Source organism: Narcine bancroftii, chromosome 1, assembly GCF_036971445.1.
Source record: "Narcine bancroftii isolate sNarBan1 chromosome 1, sNarBan1.hap1, whole genome shotgun sequence".
NCBI classification, from domain to species: Eukaryota; Metazoa; Chordata; class Chondrichthyes; order Torpediniformes; family Narcinidae; genus Narcine; species Narcine bancroftii.
The window spans coordinates 352,068,751-352,087,349 of NC_091469.1; the positions used below are offsets into that span (position 1 = coordinate 352,068,751).

Sequence of the window (18,599 nt, forward strand, 5' to 3'; positions counted from 1 at the left end):
GTATAAAAAGAAGAGAAAGTGTAATGGATTGCCCAGAACATCACCCCGACCCCAACACACTGGATCCCAACAGATTTTATATGATCATTTATATAATCATTTTAATTTTAAGGAAGAAGGTTAACCAGGTTGGAAGAGCATTTCTATATATTTATACTTAAAATTTGTGTATATGGACTCCAAATTTGCAAAAATATAGGATATTTATTCTTAAATTGTATGTAATTTTCCCTAAAGGAACGTAGCTTTGAATTTCTGCATTCCATCTTCCCGTATCTAAATATGAGTTTGATTTCCAAGTCACTGCAATACATTTCCTTGCTACTGCCAATGCTATTTTAATAGATTTTGTTTGATATATTGACTATTTTAATTTGGGTCTTGTTCCTTCTATATTTCCCAGTAGAAATAAATCTGGGTTTAGTGGAAATACTGTACATGTAACTTGAGAGTAACTTAACATTACTATAAAGTTTCATCAATCTACCCAAAAAAGCTTTTTAACTTAGAACATGACCAAGTTGAAAGCAAGAAAATACCTACCTTTTCACCACACCTAAAACATTGATTTGATAAATCTGAATTCATTCCATTCAATTTTTTAATGGTATTAAATATAGCTGGTGCAAAAAATTATACTGAACTAATCTATATCTTCTATTAATAGTATTTATCATACTGTCTTGACAGATCTAATCATCTTTGCTCATCAATTATAATATTCAGATCCCAGCTTTGTATTATTTGTAAAGTTCTTTATTAAAATCAATAAAAATATTTTTAAAAGAAATAGTCTAAGTGAGTCAAATTGGTAGATTCATGGTCACAAATAAAATATGGAAAGATTTAGCTATGTTTTCCACTAAAAAAATTCAAACCAGTATAAATAATCCAATTTGTTGGCATTTTCAGCATTGTTTATATGAAGATAATTTTCACAAAAGTAGGTTAAGAACAAAATTTCCAGTGTATTAGGCAACATTCCTCATTGCATAAACATAGTCACTTTAATGCCAAGTTTGTTTCCCTCTCTATTCAGCCTGAGTGCCTTTGATCCCAGGGATGAGAGGAATGTTTGATGGCTCTGGGACTGTAGTCATTGGAGTTGAGCAGGATGAGAAGCGATCTCATTGAAATCTACTATTCATAAAGGGTAAAGCCTCAGAATAAAAGGATGTCACTTTTGAATAGAGATGAGAACTTTCTTCAGCCAGAGAGTGTTGAATCTATGGAATTTGTTTCCAGACAACTGTGGAGGCCAAGTCACTGGGTATATTTAAAGTCGAGATTAATAGTTCTTGATTAGTAAGGGTATCAAAGGTGATAGGGAGAAGGCAGAATGTGATTGAGAGGGAAAAATACATCAGCCATGATTTGAATAGAGGAGCAGACTCGATAGGCCAAATGACCTAAATTTACTCCTGCATCATGAAAATGTGGGTTTCTTGAATGTGATCAGCAATTTCCTGAGTCAAGTAAGTGACCATAATTACAAAAGTGCTTGGTTGGCATTAATCACTCTTCACAGCATTACGATACAGACATAAGCACCACTAAATAAATTTAATGCTTGTGTTACTCTCCTCTGCCTGCCTGGTGCATTACACAACATTCTATTTTCCAATTTCAAGCTCTCCTGTAAAATGCCTTGAAAATATTATCTTTGTTGTATTGTTTTTATCTGTTTACAAATATGTATGTCATTGTAAAGGCCAGCATTTACAATGACACCCATGATTGATTTAAGATGGCAGCAGCGAACCACTTTCTTTAACCTTCTTCTGGAGATACTCCCATGCTAAAGAGCCCCAGAATTTAGACTAAGCAACAATGAGGGCATGGCAAAATATTCCCAAGTGTGGATGATGTGCTAAAAGTATCTGCAGACGGAGGTGTGTCAATGACTCCCCTTTCCCTGTCCTCCTTAGTAGTAAAGATCACAGGTTTGGGAGCTACTGTTAGAGCAGCTTTGGTCAGTAACAACATTTGGTGGAGGGATAGAGTGCTAAGCATACTGAATGAGATCTAAGTATTAAATATGGATCCTCTCTATGATTAGCACATAACAAATTCTGTAGCCCTAATATATATATATATAATTCCCTCCTTAAAATCTCTTCTCTTTCAAAATATTTAAGTCATTTTAAAAAAGTTAAATTATTTACATTTAAAAGATTGCAGATTTCTGTGTTCCTATATGTTTCAGTCTTTACTTAACACTCCAAAAGATTCAGAAATTCAATTGAAAATAGAGCCTTCTTGATTTGACGACTGTTCGAAGACCTTTATGTGATTGGCTGCTCAGGGATTAGATGCCAAGATCCCATTGAACTGCTGCCTTACCCTGACAGGCATCAACATTTGGGAATCTACATCAAAAGAAATCATTAGATCTTTATGGGAACTTCCTTCAGCAGTGAAAGCTGATCACAAGGTCCTAGCCAACAAAAAAAATAATAATCCTAATTTATTTTTGCATATCTGCAGAAGTATAAAATCAATTAAGCAATTATTATTTTCATTGTTTAATAAGTGACTTGAATAATACTTATAAAGTTTATTATAAACTGTTGAATAATGTTGCCAATACAACCAGAATCACAGTACGATGGTCCATTTCAACCTATATGAATGAACGCCTTACAATCATCATTGAATTAAAGTGAACACATGTACAAACAATAGGCAGGTTCAGGACACTGCATCATAAAAATATCAGTGAGAAAAAATACTCTATTGCAGTCTCATGCAATATTTTATTCTACAAAAGAATAAGCACAAAGACAACAGTCAGCAACTAGAAACAGCAACTTCACCATCTCTTTCAACCTCTACCTTTGCAGATCATTACAGGTACAGTATGTGCATACACTGGCAGTTCATAGATATCCCAATAGACTTAGGCACAAAGAAGTGTCTGTAAAAGAAATCATCTCTGGAAAGACTGAACCATTTAAAAGCATGTGTAGGCAACAGTGTTCATGGGATATTTTTTGAGGCATGTTACCAGTTATAACCAGTGTGGGAAATATTCAGCAGGTCAGGTAGCACCCTTGAAAGTATAAGCATTTACCATTTTTTTGGATGTCGTATCACTGACTTGAAATTTTAACTCTTTCTTTCTCCACAGATGCTGCCTGGCCAACTGAATAGTATGTCAGGATGTCAGGATACTCTACTTTTGCACTGACCAGTTGTTTTTTTTTAAGGTAAAAGATGCATTATCGCTGGTGTCCGCTGAACTGATATAAGTCAGTGAAAGACAATTTCCCTTTGAAGCCATGATTGAAATTTACATTGAAATATCCTGAAAAGTAAACAAAGTACAGATGTGACTTCACAAATAGCTAAAAAAAAATGACAGAAAAGTTCAACATTTCGCTCTCAATATTTACAAAACTGGAAGGATAAACTGTGCAAAGTATTGGACAATAGAATCTCAGTTTCAGGTCACCAAAAGTAAGAAAGAAGTCCGCACTATATAGGCAATTATACTTCACATATACATCTGAACCAACTCTGATAATGGTCCCATCGTGACTGAACCTAGCTCCACCCATAACTGCTTTTTAATTCTTTTTTAAACAAGTAATTCTAAGTCACTAATGACCATTCTACTTTCTCCATGTTAACCAGATCATTGGACAATGAGTTTATTGTCATATACATTGTACTGAGACTTTTACTTGCTGCAGCTGAACAGGTTCTTTGTGAAACTAAAACTACAACAGCATACTTAATTGAATAGTTGTCATTATGACATTGCTTGTCAAAGTCTGGCAGCAGTTTACAATCCCATTAAAGTTCAGTATTTCCTCTCCACTGGGATTCCAGAATACAAGATCATACTTTTAATTGTGAATTAATTCATTTCTCCCCACTTTAAAATGTTGCACATTCAAAGATATGCGATTTTAATAAATCTGAATGGTATAAAACCTTGAACCATGGCCTCGAAGTTCGAGCAGCAAATTCCGTTTATGCCACATGGTGTGTTTGCTACACTACACTGAAAATTCAACTCGCCGCAAAGTTAACTATTCATTTGAAAACTGTCTCTGAAATAATATCCAATCAGGCACATCAAAAAACACTTTCTAAACAACTAAACCATTTCCTAATGATTTGAGAAGTAAAATAATTCAGCAACATATTTGAAGCTTTCACAGCAAAAGAAGTCTAATCTTTTTCATCAGCACTCAGGTACATATAAACCTAAAATAATTTTATGTTCCTTTTGACACTGAAGGTGTACATGTACTAGTTTTTAAAACTTCTATGCACACACATATACACACATACAAATCGAAACATAAAATAATGTGATTCCAACAGCTTGCAAACAATTATTTCTTTAAATTCATAATTTACCCCCAAATAAAATGGTTACAATTCTATTTGACACCACCTGTACACTTGTCTAAAAATCTGTCCTGACTGCTCACAAGATGATAACAGAGCATGACCTCTGCAGACAATTGTTGCAACTCAATGATCTACAATCAATTAGAGACTAGGTTTTGACGGGGTTTGCTTAGTTGAGTGTACAAAATTATGCCTACCAATACTAATAGGAAATTGATTCAAGTTACATCATGAATATTATTATTGCACTATCCATTAAAAGGAAGTCTACGATTAATAATAATTTAGAAATACAAAGTCACATTAAAGGAATCAATTTCCATTAATTCTGCATATGCATTGACTTAAGATGCAAACTTCCTTCAAAATTCACCAGAAGTAGTTTTCACCTGATCTACCAAATTGCACCTTAGGTACTCATCATTTCCCAAATGATTAATTCCTTTCAGTTTTATGCATTTCAGCTTCCTCGGCATGGCTCAGAACCCCAGGCCACAAGAGACTAAATGCTCTGCATTCCCCAATACAGCTAAGATCCAAGTATCTTGCATACTAGTAAATTCTGAAAGCCTTTATGGATCAGCAGCTATTTCAGCCACAAGAGATGGCAGTGAATCGCTTTGATATGCAAGACATGTTGTGCAGCACAATTCCAAGAAGGAACAGGAGAACACAAGCCACAAGGAGTACAGTGCAAACACCTGAGCAGGTGGAAGTCTTCACAACTTCCCTGCTTTCCTCCTCTTCCTCCTCTTCCCTTGGTCCACTTTGCATCGGGTGCTGCTGCTCCCCGGGGATCAAAACAGCGGTCACTGTCTTCCGCTGGCTTCCAGGCAGCATTCGACAACCGCCTTCTCCTGGCAACAGAGCACTCTCCTTGGTCACAGTCAGGGGTACCATGTAGCAACTACTGCTTGGGAGCCTGATGAAGACTGGGGTGCGGACTGAGGCATTAGGGATGCTGATCACAGCAATTATTTCTGGATCATCGGGTAGCTGAGATACAGATGAGCTGGGGGAGAGCTTAGTGATATTTCGGCACCAGGGGCACATCAGCTCCTTATGACTGCTTCTCATCTGTTGAAGGCAGACAGAACAGCACGTGTGCTTGCAGTCAAGTAGCTTTGGGCGACGGCGTGGACTGTAGTAATTGAAGCAGATCTGACATTCCATTTGGGAATCCTGAGAAATGGTCTCCATTTCTAAATTGACAAATACCTACTTTGTTTCAAAAACAAATCTAGGCTCTCTGGTAACCTTCTCTCAATGGTGCTTTTCCCCACGTTCCCCACCCCTCTTCAGAATCCCTCAGTCACTGACTTCAAAACTTTCCAACATGTAGGATCCCCTTCAGAGAGCCGCAGATTTTGCAATATGTTGCGACTTCCAGCAACTGCCCAACTGCAATTTTTCATTACCTGCAAAACAAAAATTAAAAAAAGTAAATTTTAATGTAAAAACTAAAATGATAAACATTTGGTCCTTTATACTAATATAATAAATTATGGTGTTGTTCCCAGGTCACTTACATCTGGGTCAGAAAAGTTTAGTGGTGGGTTCCATCTCAGTGACCTGGGCACAAAATTCTAGGCTGATCTTCTTGTGTCACTCTGAATTGTGTGCCATGCAATCAAAGGGCCACCTTTCAAATTAAATGTTAAAGACAGAGCAAAAATATTATATCCATTGGAAGTAAAAGATTCATCTACTGTGTTTTGAAGCAAGAGTGACTTATGGATCAAAAACTGAAAGCTTAGATTTACCTCATTCTTTTTACAATGGAATGGCCATGATGGGAAGAATTGCCTGCTGGATTATTGATATTTATAGTTGTAGTTATCTTTTCTCAACATTATTAACACAAATTACCTAACAGTGATCATTGTGGTGTTCATGAAAACCTGCCAAACAATCTTTCTGCTGCATTACCTATCTCACAATAATGACTGGCACTGAAAAGTACTTCAATCTGTAAACCAGTTGGGATGTCTTCAAACGAGCCCCCCCCCCCCTTTCCCTCCCTCCCCTCTACCCAACCCCCCCAAACCCATTAGAATTCAACATATACAATTCAATAAAACCATAAAACAGTAACTTCACACAAAGGAAAATAAACAAGAAAAATGCATCATCTATTTATTACACACTGAATCTAGTCGTTTTGTTTTCTTATCATTTTCATTTTAGGGGATGATCTATGTATGGTTCCCAAATTTGTTCAAACATCGTGACTTTGTTTTTTAAATTATGTTATTTTTTCCAGTGGAATACATTTATTCATTTCCATGTACCATTGCTGTATACTAAGGCTCTCTTCCATTTTCCAAGTTGACATTATACATTTTTTTTGGCTACTGCTAAGGCCATCAATGAATTTTTTTTGTGCTTTGTCCAATTTAAGGCTTAATTATTTACTTCTTATGTTATTTAAAATAAATATCTCTTTTTTTTGGTATGCTATTTTTTATAATTTTAGTTAGTATCTGATTTAGTTCTTCCCAAAACGTATTTACCTTCGCACATGTCCAAGTTGCATGTAATGTTGTTCCCATTTCCTTCCCACAGCAAAAAACATCTATCTGATAATGTTGAATCCCATTTTTTTAATTTTTGAGGAGTAATATAATCCCTGTTTAACCAATTATACTGTATCATACGTAACCTTGTGTTTATTGTATTCTTCATAGTTCCAGAACATAACTTTTTCCATACTTCATTTTTTATCTTTATGTTTAAATCCTTTTCCCACTTCAGCTTAGGTTTATTTTATCATTCTCCTTATCTTGCATCTTAATGTACATATTCATTATAAATCATTTAATTATCATTGTGTCTGTAATCACATATTCAAAGTTGCTTCCTTCAGGTAATCTCGTTGTTTCCCAATTTATCTTTTAAATAAGATTTCAGTTGATGATATGCAAACATTGTACCATGAGTTATTCCATATTTGTACTTCAACTGTTCAAACGTTAATGAATTATTTCCCAAAAAACAATCTTCTATCCTTTTGATTCCTTTTCTCTCCCATTCTCTAAAGGAAAGGTTATCTATTGTAAAAGGAATTAGCAGATTTTGCATCAATAATAATTTTGGTGATTGGTAATTTGTTTTTTTCTTTCTAAGTAGATCTTCTTCCATGTATTAAGTAAATAATGCAGTACTGTTGAGTTTTAACATGATTACATGTTGACAGTATTTGAGGATGGGAGATGATTCACAGACAATTAAGTAAATGCTTTCTTCATATTCATGAGAAAACAAGTTGACTTCTTCAATAAAGACTAACACCTTTCACATACATCACCCCAAAGCATAACAAAATCAATAAAATACTTTTGAATGCAACAACTGATACAATGCAGAAACCACTGCAGTCAATATGCCCATAGAAAGTGGCCACCAACAGAAATATTATAGACATTTTACAGATATTGTTTGAGGGTAAATAATGAGTAAACACTCAGGATAATTCCTCAGCTCCCTCCAAAATAGTATTATGAGATTGCTTAAGTCCATTCAAGGGGAAAGATGAGGCCTTGGTTTAATGACTTATCCAAAAGACAGTACCTTGAACAGTGGAACACTTGTTCAGCATTGAACTGTTGTTAACCTCGATACTTCTCCATTTACTTGGAGGAGGACTTGAATCCAAAAATTTCTGACTATTTTCTACAATAAACAGTCAGTTCTAGGCATCCCAACTATCAAAAATTCATGTTCATTCTTATTCACCAGCTTTAAAGTGTTCTGAAAATTATTAATACTTTCTTTGTATCAACACATGCGCATCAGTAAGTTCAAACAAATGGATCATTTGCAACTAGTTCATTAAACATGGAAAAGGCATTCATTTCTGTGAATAAATGAGCAAAATCATAAAAGGAGGAAAAGAAAAAGCTGCAGCACAATCAGAACAGATGGCAAAGTGGTAGGATGTGAATTTGCACCCATACTGTTTACCTTTCACAGTTGATCCAAACCGGGGAAGCAGATCATTCATGCCTGGTATTTTCCAACAGTGTCAAACTCTGCAATGAAAACAGGTGTACTGTCATCCAGACCCGTTCCATATACTTCCGTAAACCCAAAGTCCACAGAGTTGGGATCAGACTACTTAATCTCTTTATCAGTCGGAAATGACATATTGGCAGCAGGGTGAGGAAGGACTTACTAATCCATGTTCCAAAGTAAACAAAAACTTCAATGTGTACACTTAATCAGTCACACAGGAAATTATGCGAGTCACCTTTGAGTGAGTGATAGAATTGCACACTGAATGAAATTTCCATATGACAACAAAAATAATTCTAAATACTTTACTAAGCAAAACTTGAAATTATTTACACAATAATCAAAGCATTTCATCAAATTGTTTTTATCTGTCTGGATGAAAGTTAAAACATTCCATCTTTTTAGACAAGACATGCTGGGTCGCTAGTTATTCAGTATGGCAGACAACCAGAATCACAATTGGAGCTACCCCCTTTTCCCCTTGATTTAATTTCCAGACACTATGAGCCAAATATTTCCAGATTCTCCAACCTGTCACTTGTTTGAATTTTCTCAAAAGAGTCGATATATAGAATTGAAACGCCAACCATATAAAGAAAATATTTTTTATATTATTGTTCACATACTTTGGAGATATGAAATAATGGTATTTGAGACAATGTCACGAATATAATCAATTATAGCATTCAGTTTATACCCAGCAAGTTTCCAAATAAGACATTGAAAAAAATTATGTAAATAAGCTACAACAATGATTCTGAGTTATGGAAATAATGCCTTTGTATCTTGTCTAAAAGAGAAGAGCTTTAATTTAGCACCTGTTTTGAAAGATAATATCTCTCTCCATAGTGTGTTGATGCATCAAGTGTCTAAATATCTGGAATGGAACTTGAACCCATGAGAAAAGGGCCATACCACTTGGCCAAGATTCTATCCTTTCTCACCTTAAATTCACACAATCCATCAATATGCATGCATCAGCATTTATGTAATCACCACATAAGATGCTCTAACAGATGAAATCTTTTTCAAGAAAGAGATGACCCATTAAGCATTATGCACCAATTGACTGTACAGTTCAGAATTCGGTTTTGTAATTAAATGGCTTCCGACAGAGATTGCAGTTTACCAATATTATGAGAATATAACCCAAGAGATAGAGTTACATTCTTAATATTTATTCTTTTGGACAAGTTATAGTCAAGATGCAAGGGGATGTATGAAATATGGCGGGCTGTGGTCTGGGTGCAGGTCATGGGACTAGACATAAAGATAGTTTAGTGCACAGACTGAATGCCAAAAGGCCTAATTCTATGGTCCTACTTGGTTCCTATTAATGAAATGTCCAAAGACTAAGTAAACAGCATTTACAAAATCAAACATTACAGCAAGTTATTTGGTCACACAGTCCAACAATAAATGAGTGATGTACAGGAAACACTATCTTTCTGTTGAAATTTTAAACAAAGCCTCATCTGCTCACTCAGTAGGTATAAAAAAAATCATTTGAAAGAAAGCAGAAGAGTTATCCCTAGTGTCCAGACAATTTTAATCTCCCACTAATCATCTTAAAAATAGATTATATAATTATTGTCATTAAACTACTGTTGGTGGGAGCTTGCTGTGTTTAAATAATTTGTTATGTTTATCTACAACAGTAGCATTTTATAACATCTTCAAAGGGACTAAATCGTTCTTTAAAAATTCAGGATCATGATTATCTTTATCAAACAAAAATGGGATCGATAGAAAAATAATTTCAAAGAGGGTTATGGGCAAAGGGGTGAAAACGTGGTCAGATGGACAAGTTGGCCCGATGGGCTCGTTTCCTTGCTGCACAACTCTATCGAGATATGTATTCTTGAAATGAACCCGTTGATCAGGATGCTGAGACTCTCCACTGGAGAAATTCTGTTACACAAAGCACCCCATAGCAGTAACTGACCGAGACCTAAATATACCATCAGTTTCCACTGAAAAGCCTAACCTCCTCCTGTAAGATTGCGCTAATATGAATGAGCCTTTCGGGGAAGCGGTAATACTTGCAAGTCCAATTCATGAATTACAAAATACACGCGTTTCATTCACTGTCTCACAATTCTAAAAGTCTATTACAATGCGCCTTGCCTCACAAAGTACAGACACCCTTTTTACAACAAAAGGTAAACGCAACCAAAAATGAAACTATTAGTGTAGAGAATGGGGCAGTTTGAACATTCGAGTACATCCAAATGCCTTCATTGATGCAGACTCGAAAATAAGCTCCTTGCTCTTTGCAGCTGATCACATCTGAGCAACAAAACTTAATTAATACACAAAGTAACGAGGATAGGACAATTATTCATTGCTTCACACACGCGTTCAGATAAACGATAGCCTTGACGGCAGCATTTAATATCCTCACAGTTCCCTCGGTAGTCCATGACCTTCCACTGTCTGCACCAAATGTTATTTCAGAGAATAAAGAAAGAATTTCTCGCTGGCATTGACTGCACTGGTCTCTGATATAGAGTACATTGTGCACTCTCGTTTAGATCCATTAACTGCCACTGCTGGCCCAATTTCGTTTTTCAAATCACTGCATTATTTACCCCAAGCAATCTTAAAGCGCAGATGATGATTCGGCCCATCCTGCCTGTACTGTCGTTTTCAGCTCGGCACAATTCTTTTCGCGTTACGAACGCCCTCGGTGCTGAAGATGGTTTAAACCATCGAACAGTATACAACTTCAGCTAACTGTAAAAAGCCCCGCATTTATGATTAAAAGTTGGCATTTTGCATATACTTAAGATCCACTTTGAACGAAAAGCAATGTCAAAATTTTCATGTCAACCCTGCAGCCGATCAGTTAACGTTACACGAAGATACCGCATTTGCTTTCGAGGACTGGATCAGGGAATCAATGACAACTCGTCACTCTGCAGCAGCAATCGCGCAAAAAAAATTCAGCATGAAAAAAACCAGAAATACCTTTAACACTCTCTGATACTACACTTGTATGCTGCTTGTTGCAAAATATTATTTGCAGCGCTGCAGCTTCTCCCTTTCCGCAGTCTCTCCTCTATTTCTTCTCGCACTCGCGCAAAGGATTTGCTTTTCTTTCACTCTTTCAAAGTGTCTAGTCTTGCAGCGGCCACCACCCCATACTCCTAAATCTCAGGCTGCCTCCTGCCCTGCGTTCGAATACATGGAGCAAGCGGGCTGCCTGCCAGTCAAGGAGGGAACAGGAAGGCTGGTGTGGAACACGATGGGACTTGTAGTTATGAGTGAGCGATTCAGGGCGCCTCTCCAAGCCTCACAACTACACTTCCCAGGATGCAATGCGTCCCTAGCCTGTCTCCGCCTCTCGCGACTTTGTGCAGGCTCCGCGCACGAAGGTGAAGGCAGGACATTGTTTCCCTTGATTGACAGCTCCCTTCAAGGCGGTTCTGAATATTAATTGACAGCTCGTTGCTCATCAGGGAGAAGGGTTTTCCTTGCAGGACACAATTATGCTTGTCTATTGAAATGATGAAAGAATGCAGACTTTTTCATTATTACAGAGATTCTGTTACCCTGCATTGTAATCAGAAAAAAAAATCAGACACTATAACTCTCGAGATGTAATTTGAGATTCACATTAAATCACTGCTGATGCGCGCATATTTTGCAAACAATATATCCAATATCAACGCTACAACAGTCGCCAGAGGAAAAAAAAACAGCACTTCAAAGCCTGCAGTATTCATTCTTCTCGTTCTCTCCAGTTCCCAGATCAGGATCACTCATCTATTTTAACAGTTCAGTTCATTTAGAACGTCACTGATTTCATTCTTAAACGCAGGATTACCTTAATTTTAAAAAATAAAGTGCACTGGATTGAAATAAAACCTGCAGCAAATAAACAGACGCTGTCTTTTTGCGAGCAAGAGCGTCGAAAAGCTCGATGAACACGACAGCAGCTCCTTCCTCGATTTAACATTCTGTAACGCTCCTGTGGACAAAACGTTACGGGTATAACACGTAAAGTTGCAAATATGTTCGTTGCCGGGTATAACAGGGAGGAAATCATCCACGACAGTGACACTGCGCTGTTCTTTTCTTTGTTTCCATTTCTGTGGTACACTCTCTCTCTCTCTCTCTCTCCCCCTCCCTCTCCTTCTGTTTCAGTCTCCTCACCTCGTCACCCCGCTGGATGATTTTATTCGTTCGGGATGTATATTTACCGTGCAAGCCCAGGAGTTGTTGTCCATCCCTAATCGTCCTTGATGGTATGACACCGTCTTCAGCTTTGCAGTCCTTGTGATCAAAGTACTTCCCACGGGCCCATTGGCCAAGGAGTTCCAGGAGTTTGACCCACATATTTTCAAATTAGGATGGTGGGTGATCAGAAGGGATCCTGCAGCAGTTGAATTGGATTTGGGTATCAGTCCTTAGCAGCGATGGGCCACGACTTTGCCAAACTGCTGCCCATAAGCACTTATTCAGCATTAGCTTTCACACTGGGAGGACAGCAAATGATTGGATGTTACAGAAGTGAAGAAGGTCATTCAGTCGGGTGTGCTGGCATGAGAGAGAAAGTGTAGTTGTCCATGGGCTTTGCAGTAAAATAAATTCATTTACAGCACATTAAAACAATAGCTATCCCTACTTGACTGCTAACCATAACTGCACTGCAAACAAACCCTGCCCCAATACCTGCAGTTGTTGCATACATTCACGTTTGGATTTTAACAATTTTTTTCTAACATTCACGTCAAGAATTTTAAACATTATTTTTTTCCTATCCTTTCTATAAGGTGGAAGCAACAATCCATTCAAATGGTCACTATTTCATTTCATCATTATGTAAGCATTAACATCAACATGTGCATTAACATCAGGTACTTTTGGGAAAGAAAGGTAAATCGGATTGAATTCTATTTATTTTAACCCATCTCTACTGATTTTTACTGTTGAGAAGTAACAATCAAGCTTTGCAAATGTAATACAATGTTGGAAACTAAACGGCCATGCACATTGGTAGAAAAAATAAACAGGCAGACTATTTTTTTTTAAATGGGGAGAAAATTGAAAATACTGAGCTACAAAGGGACCTGGGAGTCCTCATGCAGGATAGCCTGAAGGTAAACTTGCATGTTCAGTTGGTAGTGAACAAGGAAAATTCAATGCATTGTGTGGTGGAAAATGTGCTGACTGGCTACATCACAGACTGGTATGGGGGCACCAATACCCCTGAGCTCAAAGCCTGACAAAAGGTAGTGGACACAGCCCAAGACATCACAGGCAAAACCCTCCCCACATTCGAGAACATCTACAGGGAATGCTGTCATTGGAGAGCAGCAGCAACCATCAAGGACCCACACCACCCAGCATACACTCCGATCTCGCTTCTACCATCAGGAAAGAGGTATAGGTGTCACAAAACTTGTATCACCAGGTTCAGGAACAGCTGCTACCCCTCCACCATCACAATCCTCAATGACAAACTCAATCTGGATCTCATTAAAGGACTCTTACTTTTGCACTTTGATATTTTTCCTCTCTGTATTGTGCAATTTGTTTACATTTCTTTATTTGTTTACATGTATACACTGTGTACAGCTTTTTTTGCACTACCAATAAGTGGTCATTCTGCCACACCCACAGGGAAAAGAATCCCAGGGTTGTACACGATGACATGTATGTACTCTGATCAGAAACCATTCAAAGAGGAATAGAGGGATATGATGTTGAGGCTATAAAAGGTGCTGCGGATACCTCCCTTGGAATATTGTGAGCAGTATTGGACTCCTCATTTAACAAAGATGTACTGATGTTGAAGAGGCTATTGAGGATAATCACAAGGATTATTCTAGAAATGAAAGAGTGATCATATGAGGAGTTTTTGACTGTACTCATTTGAATTTAGGAAAATGAGGAGGATCTCACTGAAACATTTTGAATGTTGAAGGAGTGCGACAGAGTAGATTTAAAAGGTGTTTCCCATGGTGGAATAGTCTAGGACAGGAAGGCACAACTTGAGGATTGAAATGTGTCCACTTAGTACAGAGATGTGGAGGAATTTCTTCAGCCAAAGAGTGGTAAACCTGGTATTTGTTGCCACAGACAGTTGTGGAACCCAGGTCATTGGGTTTATTTAAGACTGAGACTGATAGATTCTTGATTAGCCAGGGCACCAAAGGTTACAGGAAGAAGACTGGGCAGTGGGGCTGAGTGGGAAAATGGATCAGCTTGTGGCGGCACACCATTAGGCAGGTGAACCTAATGTCACGCATGTGGTGGGGCAGCTGGCCAAAATGGTGCCGTCGGGGGTTTTTTCCTGACCTCAGCACCAGGCTTAGAAGACCGCACTCTGTGGCCCACATAATGCCCTGACGGCTTCAGGGCCCACGGCGCAGTTCTCAGCAAGGTCCAGGCTGGGAGCATAAGACCAGCCAGGCAGTCCTCAATAAATCAGTTTTGCTCACTGAACTCAACCCGTTTGGTTGTGGAGTTATTCAGTAAGCAGATCAGCCGTTGCTACAAGCTCATGATTAAATAGTGGGGCAGACTCAATGGGCTGAATAGCCTATTTCTACTGCTATGTCTTAATTCAGCCTTAATTCATTTATGACTGAAGTTGTCCATTCAAACCACTGAGAGTTTACATTGCAAACAAGCCTCCTCCCATCCTAATTCATCTCATCCTCTCAGCATAACCATAAAGCCATTTGTCCTCATATACTATCACTTTCCTTTAAATATATTGCCACTGTTCACCTATCTCCAGCAGTAACATGCTCCACATTCTAACTACTCTCTCAGTGAAAAATGTTTCCCTACATAAGTTATTGGATTTATTAGTAATAATTTTACATTAATGAGTTCGAGTTATGATCTCTCCTGCAACAGGAATCATCTTTAAGTCAACTCCATTAAATTGTACAAGAATTTTTTTTGAAAACATGATTAGATCACCCTTCTGCATTTTCTAATGGAGAAATGGAGTCTAGCTTGGTCAGATTTCCCTCATGAGAATAGATTTTTAATTTTCAGATCAACTAGAATCATCTTTGTGAATTTCATTGGTACATTGTTGAAAGTATCCGGGAGTTATGGTTGGGTGTAAATTATGAATATGTTTTACAATTTATGTTTCTTTTTGATATACTGATTGTTTTATTAGTTATGTGCAACTATTCATATCATCTCATTGTATTTTATTATTACTACAAGATCTTTAATAAAATCAATGAAAATATAGGCATGCTAGCTTGCTCGCTTATCTTTCTTACTGTGCTGGGAATAGGTGCTTGGGTAAGCAGTTTTTGGGTAATATAAGCCATGGTCCCGCTGCTGAAGTTTGAGACTCTCAGAGAGGTTGCAACATCTCTCAGCAAGAAGAAGAACTTCTAGAGTCCAGCCAACGTCCCGGTCAGGGGAGGTGGAGAAGCTGCTACCGGGACACTGACAACCTACTACAAGTGTGCAGTCGTTGCTTCGCCTCGGCAGTTCGGACCAGTCCAGGCGTTGATAAGTATAATTGGGAAGGGCTTCCATATTGTAGTTTGATATCAGCTTTAGAATTTGTAATAAAGATTTGTATAAACTGAAGTGCTCTCGGCGTGTGTGTCTATTTTCTTTTGGTAGCTCAAACATTGTGACTAATCTAAAACGAACAAAGTGAGAGGTACAAGTTTACCCAGGACAGTGTTTCATGGGGCTGGTGTTCAGGCTGCTTCCTTTTATGTTGTATATAAATGATTTGGATGATGGAATAGGTGGTTTTGTGGCTAAATTTGCAGATGATTCCAAAATAGGTGGTAAAGGAGGGGTTCTGAAGATACTGAAAGGCTGCAGAGAGACTTGGATAGATTAGAAGAGCGGGCAAAGAGGTGGCAGGTGAAATACAATGTGGGAAAGTGGACGGTCATGCACTTTGGTAGAAGAAATAGATGGACAGACTATTATTTATATGGGGAGAAATTCAAAATTCCAAGATGCAAATGGATTTTGGAGTCCTCATGCAGGATACCCTAAAGGTTGACCTCCAGCTTGAGATGGTGGTGAAGAAGGCAAATGCAAAGTTGGCATTCATTTCTAGAGGATAGATGCAAGAACAGGGATATAATGTTGAGACTCTATAGGGTACTGTTGAGGCCTCACCTGGAGTAATGTGTACAGTCTTGGGTGCCTTATTTGACAAACAATGTGCTGGCATTGGAGAGGATTCAGAGAAGATTTACTAGGATGATGCCAGGAATGAAAGAGTTGCATATGAGGAATGACTGTTGGCTCTTGGACTGTACTCATTGGAATACAGAATGATGAGGGGAAATCTCAAAGAATCATTTTGAATGCTGAAAGGCCGAGGCAGAGTACATTTGGCAAGGATGTTTCCCATGACAGGGTATTCTAGGACAAGAGGGCAAAACTTCAGGATAAAAGGGTGTCTATTTCAAACTGAGATGTGGAAACATTTCTTTAGTCAAGGGGTTGTGAGTCTGTGGAACTTGTTGCCACAGGCGGCTATGGAAGCAAGGTCATTGGGTGTATCTAAGGCAGAGATGGGTAGGTATTTGATTAGTCAGGGAATCAATGGTTATCTGGAGAAAGCCAGAGAATGGGGCTTAGTGGGAAGATGGATCAGCTTCATGATTCGAATGGTGGGGCAGACTCATTGGTTCAATAGGTGTACTTCTCCTCCTACATCTTGTGATCTTGAGACACGTTGGTGTGAGAATGGTGTGTGGAATTAAAATGGTTGGCCACTGGGAGATCCCTTTTATAGCAGCAGACAGAGCGAAGGAGCTTAACAAGTGATAGTCTTATTCACAAATATCTTCCAAACAAAAGACCATGCTCCCCATGACATCATCACTGACTAAACTCCTCCCCATTGCAACATTACTGACCAAACGCCTCCTCATTGCAATATTACTGACCAAACTCCTCCCTTATTGCAAGGTTATTTGTATACATTTTGGTTTGACTATGTAGAAATTACAGCACTTTTTATACATACTCCCCTCCATAATGTTTGGAACATTTAGCTTCACAAGTGTTTGTAATTACTCAGGTATGTTTAATTGCTTCATTGGTGCAATGTAATAAGAGAGCTAGGCTTACTTCTAAGCTGTTGATCACCCTTGGAGTCTTTGATGGACTTTAGAGACTGTAGTTGCCATTTTTCAATACAAGGACCAGTGTTGTACCAATGAAAGTCAAAGGAGCCATTATGAAGCTGAAAAACAAGAATAAAACAGTAAGAAACATTGCCCGAACCTTAGAATTACCAAAATCAACAGTTTGGAACATGATTAAGAAGAAAGAGTGTACTGGTGAGCTCAGTAATTGCAAAGGGACTGATAAGTCGAGGAAGATCTCCACTGCTGATGACAGAAGATTTTTCATCATAATGAAGAAAAATCCAAAATCCACAGATCAGAAATACTCTTCAGGAAGCAGGTGTGGACGTGTCAATGACTACTGTCTGCAGAAGACCTCATGAGCAGAAATACAGAGGCTACTCTGCAAGATGCAAATCATTAGTTAGTCACAGAAACAGGATGGCCAGATTACAGTTTGCCAAGAAGTATTTAAAAGTGCTTGCAGAATTCTGGAAAAATTAGACCAAGATTAACCTTTATCAGAGTGATGGCAAGAGCAAAAGTGTGGAGGCATAAAGGAGCTGCCCAAGATCCAAAGCATACCACCTCATTTGTGAAACATGATGGTCAGGGTGTTATGGCCTGGGCATGTATGGCTGATACAGGTTCTGGCACACTCATCTTCATTGATGATGTAACTGCTGAAGACAGTAGCAAAATGAATTATGAGGTGCATAGAAACATCTTACTTACTCAGGTTCCAGCGAAAGCCTCCAAACTCATTGGAAGGTGCTTCATCCTACAGTAAGGCACTGATCCCAAACATACTACTAAAGCAACAAAGGAGTTTTTCAAAGATAAAAACTGGAAAATTCTGGAATGGCCACATCAATCAACAGATCTTAATCCAATTGAGCATGCCATGCATATGCTGAAGAGAAAACCTAAGGGGAGAAGACCTGAAACAAGCAGGAGCTGAAGATGGCTCCAGTAGAGGCCAGGCAGAGAATCACCAGAGAAGATATTCAGCACCTGATGATGTCTATGAATCACAGACTTCAAGCAGTCATTGCATGCATTTTAACAGGACTACTTTAATATACCTACCATTGTTATGTCCCAAATAATATGGTGACCTGAAATGAGAGG

General features: G+C 38.2%; 1 protein-coding gene across 5 annotated transcripts; it reads right to left on the reverse strand.

The window, feature by feature from the left end:
- Positions 1-798: 798 nt before the first annotated feature.
- rnf152 (ring finger protein 152) lies at positions 799-17,575 on the reverse strand. Of its 5 annotated transcripts, XM_069910738.1 has the most exons (4): positions 11,350-11,585; positions 8,329-8,396; positions 5,067-5,783; positions 799-3,307 (listed from the first exon to the last, which is right to left on the reverse strand). In XM_069910738.1, the coding sequence occupies exons 3-4, from the start codon at positions 5,563-5,565 to the stop codon at positions 3,222-3,224; spliced, it is 585 nt and encodes a 194-aa protein (XP_069766839.1). In that variant the 5' UTR covers positions 5,566-5,783; positions 8,329-8,396; positions 11,350-11,585; the 3' UTR covers positions 799-3,221. The 5 variants fall into 5 exon arrangements, with proteins under 5 accessions (XP_069766839.1, XP_069766820.1, XP_069766813.1 ...); XM_069910719.1 differs by lacking the exon at positions 11,350-11,585 and adding an exon at positions 17,470-17,575 and having other exon boundaries at positions 799-5,783; XM_069910712.1 differs by lacking the exon at positions 11,350-11,585 and adding an exon at positions 12,585-12,879 and having other exon boundaries at positions 799-5,783.
- Between the last annotated feature and the right edge of the window lie 1,024 nt (positions 17,576-18,599).

Excerpts from the sequence above, each read along its gene's own strand:
- rnf152 (XM_069910719.1), bottom strand. The coding sequence starts at position 5,565 with ATGGAGACCATTTCTCAGGATTCCCAAATGGAATGTCAGATCTGCTTC.